This window comes from Physeter macrocephalus, chromosome 8 (assembly GCF_002837175.3).
Source record: "Physeter macrocephalus isolate SW-GA chromosome 8, ASM283717v5, whole genome shotgun sequence".
Lineage (NCBI taxonomy): Eukaryota > Metazoa > Chordata > Mammalia > Artiodactyla > Physeteridae > Physeter > Physeter macrocephalus.
In genome coordinates, this window is record NC_041221.1 from 138543409 (window position 1) to 138550587 (window position 7179).

General features: G+C 47.7%; 1 protein-coding gene across 7 annotated transcripts in view; it reads left to right on the forward strand.

Annotated features, from left to right (window-relative positions):
• ARHGAP26 (Rho GTPase activating protein 26) overlaps positions 1-7179 on the forward strand; it is a 491973-nt gene that overhangs the window by 473215 nt on the left and 11579 nt on the right. For 5 of the 7 annotated variants that reach the window (XM_028493329.2, XM_024118499.3, XM_028493327.2 and 2 more), the window contains one exon: positions 3543-3634. In XM_028493329.2, the coding sequence (XP_028349130.1) occupies positions 3543-3632 (90 nt within the window). In that variant the 3' untranslated portion in view covers positions 3633-3634. Of the gene's footprint in view, positions 1-3542; positions 3635-7179 lie in introns of those variants that run through there. The other 2 variants (XM_028493328.2, XM_028493331.2) reach the window with 2 other exon arrangements.

Consider the following 7179-nt stretch of genomic DNA (forward strand, 5'->3'; position numbering starts at 1 on the left):
CACACAGGGGCTCCTGGAAATTATGCCTAAATGATCAAGCCGTTGCATCCTGCCAGTCTAGCTGAGCCCAACTCCCTGTACAGTGCAGAGTGGGTTGTCATTTTGCAGGGTTTGCAAGGGCAATTGAGGGAAACTCCTCTGAGTGCTTTTCCTGGCCCTGTGCCATGCTCAGAGGCGAAAATTAACAATGAACAAGCAGAAGGTTCCAAGCTTGTTCATGCCCTTGAAGGCCCTGCTGAGGTCTGAAGGGCGCTGTCACAGAAGAGTCACAGGCACCTCAGGCTCTCTGTGTGCAGTGTGGAGATGCTTTGCAGAGAATAGGGAGCTAGGGAGCCCAAGAACCAAAGATGCTTAGGGGGGATTTTTTTTATTTCTTTAATCAGAGCCAAAGCCTACAAACAAAACCTCTGTGCCAGCAGGATCTGTTTTGGTAGAAACCCTACCTAATACAAACCGCTCAGGGCTTTTGACAGAGAGAGAGTATGGCATGGGACACAGGACTCGGGCTGACAAACTTTTACAAAGAGAAGACTTTCCCGAGTAGGGCTGCCAGATTTAGCAAATAAAATGAAAATACAGAATACCCAGTTACATTTGAATTGTAAACAACAAATAATTTTTTTAAGTATAAGTATATCCCATGCAATATTTGGGACATACTCTTACTAAAATAGTATTCCTCATTGATCTGAAGTTCAAATTTAACTAGATGCCTTGTATCTTATTTGGCAACCCTAGTCCTGGGGAGCAGGAATAGCTCCTTTTAAAAGCACCCCTTGGGCTTCCCTGGTGGCGCAGTGGTTGAGAGTCCACCTGCCGATGCAGGGGACGAGGGTTCGTGCCCCGGTCTGGGAAGATCCCACATGCCGCGGAGCGGCTGGGCCCGTGAGCCATGGCCGCTGAGCCTGCGCGTCCGGAGCCTATGCTCAGCAACGGGAGAGGCCACAACAGTGAGAGGCCCGTGTACCGCAAGAAAAAAAAAAAAAAAAAGCACCCCTCTATCATCCCTCCCATTCTTGCACACATCCCAAGGGGGCAGGAGGAAGTCTCGGAGGAAAAGACCTTCTTGTAGACTGTCTGTCACCTCTGAATTTGAGAGAAAAGCAAGAAAAAAAAAAAAAAGAAAAGCTCTTTCCTGACCTTTGTTTTCATTTTTAATGTACTGTTTTATTGAATGTTATCATTCTTAACTTCCTAAAACCGGATATTAGTGGAAAATTACTCCTCTTGAATGATAATCTTGGGCACTTGAACCATTCCCTCTGCTTACTTCCTGCCAGACACCCCAGTTGGTTTCCCTGGCTTGTCCCTGTTTTGTCCCATTCCCTTTATTTGAGGAGGTTAATGAGTAACCTCTGTGAAAACCCAGCCAGGGGAGCCTTGCCTCAGATGATTTTCACCTTACCTTTTATCTCCCTGTCCCTGGTCCCTGTGCTGTCTCCCCATCCTCAAGGGACAATGACCCTGGCTCATGGCTACTGGATTCTCCTTCCACCTTCCATGTCATCACAGGCTCCACTTGCCTGCCCGTACGGAGTTTTGGCTGTTTTAACACGTTTCACAGCCAGATGACTCCTCCTCTCTGTTCCCTACTCCCTCCAAAAACAAAAACAAAAACAAAATTTTAGCAGCACATTGGCTGTTTGGCCCTTGCTGGCCAACACACAGACTTGGTTTAGTTAGATCACAGAATGTGCCCCTTGTCCTGAACTTCATTGTGACATTAATGATAATTACACAGGAGGAGCTGGTTTCTAGTTGGAGCTGTTACGTTCTAAAGGCTCTTTTTCCCTTCACTACCAGCGAACCTACTTCGTGTTCTCCCACTTTCCCAGTTTTCATTTCCTGGCTACTAGAAGACCAGAGAGAACACCAGTAAACTGTACCCTGGCAACAAATTCTGGATAACCATTTATCTGTACCACAGACCCTTTAAGTCATCTTTCCTTCAGTTTTCATGGAACCAAGACGAAAAGTTTTAGATTTCTGGCCCTGGTATAGGTTTCCAAACATCCATGGCTCCTCTTTCCCAGAGGGAGGCTGGACTTGGTGACTCCAAGAGCAACAGTTAATAAGGATCCATAGTGCCCTGCCCCTTCTGATTCTCTCTGGATTTACCTGAGACCAACCATGCCTCAGCTAAAACTCATTCAGCCACTAGAAATAAATGCGCCATGAAGGTCTAGCATCCCTGGGTCCTTGAGGCTCTCTCCATTAGCCAAATAAAGATAAAGCAAATAATATATATCCCTTGAATAATTGTCTAACCCAGAGGACCTACTTGCTCTTTTGTTACTCTGCCCTAGAGCCCCTAAATATGCTGGCTTTGAGGGAGAGAGAGATTACTTTCAGCAAAAAAAGAGCCAACTTTTGACGGCTAAATGTCATTTTTCTTGTGACCCTTGAGAAGTCCATAGCTCATTTGGGACTGCTTGGATATCAAAGCAAAAATTGATTTACCAGTACTTGCGACTTGCACTCTAGAATGTGGGTTAGCAATCTGCAGCCATTAAGTCAAATCCAGACTGCCCCCTGTGTTTTGTAAGTAAAGTTTTGATGGAACGCAGCCACACTCATTCATTTATATGTTGCCTGTGGCTGCTTTCGTGCTACAATGCAGAGTTGAGTAAATGCAACAGAGACCATGCGGCCCATGAAGCCTAAAATATTTACTGTCTGGCCCTTTACAGAAGGAGTTTGCCAACCCCTGCTCTGGAAGGATGGTTCTCAGCCCTGGTTGTTCATGAGAGTCACTTGGAGAGAGCTTTATAAAAATACCGATATCTGCAAGTCAGGGTAGAACCCAGACATCTGCGTTTTTTAAAGTGATTCTGATTCACAGTGAGAGTGGCTGTCAGCACTCCTGGGATGAGAAAGGCACCAAAAAATTGCATCATGCCCCCTCTCCCTTCTTCCTCCCCACAAAAGTGCACACGTATGCTCATACACACACGTGTGTAACTGCTCACACCCACACCTTGTCTGCTCCCTGCCCTACCCTGGGGGTCCGGGAGTTGCAGCTCTGGAATCCTGCTCCACCAGCCCAATGAGAAGTAAGTAACATGTGGGAGAGCCAACGTCAGCCCAGGGCCTGGAGCTGAAACCTGGCTTTGCTAGAATTTCTCCTTTTGACTCACTGAGCATTGGCCACTTTCAGCAGGGTCTGCTGTGAGTGATCTCCAGAGCAAGTTAGGGGTTCTTTCCTGCCTCCACTGCCCCCTACCCCCAGCTAGTCCTGCTCCAGAAATGGGGCCCAGCCTGCCCTCCCACTGTTCAGCTCTTACAAGTCAGGTTTAAACTTGGCACAAGGTGAGCCCACGAGAAGTGTGGTTTTTCCAGGCTTATGGCTGTTCTCTGCATATTTCTCGTTTCTGCTCTGGTGACCTTTGCAACTTTTCCACCTCGTGTTTTGCCATCTGACTGCCTTGTCAGGCTCTTCCCGTGAGAGAAGGCTCGGTGGCTTGCAGGGAAGGGGGAGGAAGAGAGATTAAATATCTTTCAGAGGGTTTTTTAAAAATGCTAAATAAACTGCTTTCCCCCAGCACACCGTTCCGGAAGGCAAAAGCCTTATATGCCTGCAAAGCAGAACACGACTCAGAGCTGTCATTCACGGCAGGGACGGTCTTCGATAATGGTGAGTTTCTCAAATAAATCACTGGAGTTGTCAAAGTTCCTTTCTACCTAAGGAAAATCTCAACAGAACAGGTAAGACTAAAAAGGAGCATGGGGTGGGGTGGGGTGTCTTTTCCCAAAATAACAGAGCGGCGGCAGAGCTTTAGGAGCCACTATCAAAAGAGGACTAGTGGAATCACCTCCTCACTGTGACAGAGCCAGTGTCATCGAGGTGTCATGGGCATTAAATGGGACGGTACCTGCACAGGCTTTGAGCATCTGGGGGCTGGACGGAGGGAGGAGACGAAGGAGTGGAGAACGGGGATCCTGCAAGTGGTCAGAAGCTCAGGGAGGAGGCTAAAGCCGCAGGGTCTATATGCCCATCCTTGGCTTCAGTGGGATTCACTGTCCATGGCAGGAGAGGCCTGTTTCTGAGACGGTGGGGCATTGGGTGAGCTCCGGGCAGATAAGCTGTGCTGCATTCCTGCTCGTCCTCCCCCAGCTGCCAGGAGCCGGTAGATGACCCCGCAGTGAAACCAGCCCTGCCAAGCACCAGCTGGCCCGCACAGGCATCCTGATGGGAAAATGGATTCGGAGCACTTGCCGCATGGGCCTGGGACTTGCTTGATGCACCATTTCCTTGTTTCATTTGTTTGTTTTCCTCCCTAAAAAAAAAAAAAGGGAATATTTTTCAAAATGCAAATTGATGAAATTGTTGTTATAATTTGTCATAACTTATTATCTGCCTACAAGAAAAATCAGGATTCTGGGGAAAGGCCCAAGTTTCTGTTACAGTTGAGATTTCCTCCAGATGTAGTTCTCCTTTGGGGTTAATCCTTCTGGATCCCTGGGTGAAAGGGTCTGTTTGTTTTGCTCAAAGGAGGAAGCAAAAACCAGCTGTCTGGTTTCAGGAACTGGACATTTTCTGGGCCTCCCTTCTTGACCTCAGGTGGGGTGGGGCAGGGTTCCCTGGCAGGGGTGAGTGCTCACTACCCAGTGTTCCTTTCCCATCACGGCTGCGCGGTCCCACCCAGGTCGGGACCATGCCTCCTACAACCTGCCTGAGACGCAGAAATGCAGGGCAGCCAAGGCTCCCATGTAGCACCGGAGAGCCTGAACTCTAGATTCAGGCCACCGTAGCGCAGGCCCTGGCTTGACCACTTGATCCTGTGTGACCTCAAGCAGTGACTTAACCTCTCTGTGCCTCAGTCCTCTCCTCTGTCATAGAAAGATACCAGACAGTTTTGAGAGAAAATTGAGGTAGTTTGCATCACATGTTTTAAAATAGTACTCAACACATATTAAGCTTTCAGTATGTTGTTATTGTTACGATGATGATCATCATTTCGTTACGTCCATCTCAGAAAAAGACCCTGATGCTCTGATCGTTCACAATGACAGTTTTTCCTTTTTAGCTGCTAAAGCCCAGCTGGGCAGTAGGTACTGCACCTAGACCCCCTGGGTCCTGGTTATTTGTAAGGTCCCTGAGGTCCCAGCCAGAGCAGAGATGGGCTCCTGGGGAACAGCCTTGACTGCATCCATATGCAAAGGGACTGCCACCCTGTGTGGCCAGCCCCTGCATTCAGCATGGCAGAGATAGTAATCAGGCATGGGTAGACAGAATGGGAAAGAGGTCACAGAGCACCTGGGGGATTCCCAGGTCGTACTCGGCAGACCTTGATCTTCTGAGCCAGCAGGGCTGGGGATGAGCCTACAACTGCATGTGGCCTTCTGGGCCTGCATCCTCACTTAGGGTTCTCAAAGCCTCTAAAGCACTGTCCTTAAACCTTTGTTCCATTAACTTTCATTTGGGTCCTTTAAAAATCAAAGCATACGAACAGCCAGCCCCGTTGCCTCTCCTGTCAGCAGCTAGAGCTTTTAGGTCCTGGCACACCTGTAGGAGTGAGTCCCCTGAAGGCTGTCCAAGGCCATGTCCTTGGAGAGTGTCCCCTGAACAGGCCCATGTGGGGGAGTCACAGCCCAGCCATAACATGACACAGTTTGCACGGCAGACGAATCAGAGTGGGTGCATGCACAGGCTCTGTGTCCTATGCTGTCGACAGGGGAGGGCCTTCTGCCTACCAGTGAGCAAGATTTGAGAGATGCCTACATCTACAGGTGAGTCCAGAGCTTAAAGGTCTGTCCTCTAAACCACAGTCCACTACTCCCATGGGCAAGGGACTGCCGTTTTCCTATCAGCTCTTCACTCTGACATCACAAAGGACCCCTGATCCCGGGGGAAGAGTTGGTTTAAGCTCTCAAAAGGTCTGTATGTGTGTGTGTGTGTGCTTGTTTGGGACTCCTCTTCCTGAGTGCAGCCTTCTTCCATTTTTTAAAGAGCTTTATTGAGGTTGCCACATACCATACAAGTTACCCATTTAAAATGTACAGTTCAGTGGGTTTTAGTATATTTAAAGTTGTGCAACCATCATCACTATCTAATTCCACAATATCTTCATCACCCCCAAAGAAACCCTGTTCCCTTTAGCAGTCATGCCCCATTTATCCCAACCCTACTCCATGCCACCTAGGCAACCACTAGTCTACTTTCTATCCCTGTAAATTTGCCTGCTCTGGATGTTTCATGTGAGTGGAATTATACAGTACATGGTCTTTGTAACTGACTTATTTTGCTTTGCACTATATTCAATGTCATCCATGTTGTAGTAGGCCTCAGAACCTCATTCCTTTTTATTGATGAGTAATATTCCATTGTATGGATATACCACGTTTTGTCTATCCATTCATCGATTGATGAACATATTGATTGTTTCCACCTTTTGGCTGTTATAAGTAATGCTGCTATAGACACATGTGTACAAGTTTTTGTGGGGACATAGTTTTTCCGTTCTCTTGGTGATACACCAAGGCATGGGCTTGCTGGGTCATATGGTAACTCTAGGTTTAACTGTTGGAGGAATTGCCCAACTGATTTCTAGAGGGGTGGTACCATTTGGCATTCCCACCTTCTTCAGTTTTTGAGTCTCCTTTTTGAAGTAGTTTAACTAGCTAACCAAAAAAAGAAATTAAAAGACACTTGATTTTTAACTGTCAAGTCCTTTCCTTCCCAGCAGGTTCTGTTACTACTCCCGCCCCTCCACTCAGTAATTGTCATAAATCCTACAAGGACAGATGAGAGCAGGAGAGAGTCAGAGGCCTTAACCCCGCCTTCCTGTGGTCTCCAGGGGCAGCGTTCATTGACACTACTTTCTTTTTAACTAGCAGTGCCAGTGACCTTTCCAATTCCCTGAAGAGCAAAAGGCCAAATTAAGCCCCAAAGACAACACCTCACAGTGTTGACTGAGCTGCAGTCGAAGAAGGATCTGACAAAATGTCAATCCAGATTGTAGACTGGTTGGATGGTAATATTTTATGATGTCCAATTTTTAGAAAATGCTACCTCGACCCTACTTTCCCCACCCCTTCGCCTTTTTAGGAGTAATCGGGCATTATTTATTTATTTATTTATTTTGTGGTACGCGGGCCTCTCACTGCTGTGGCCTCTCCCATTGAGGAGCACAGGCTCCGGACGCACAGGCTCAGCGGCCATGGCTCACGGGCCCAGCC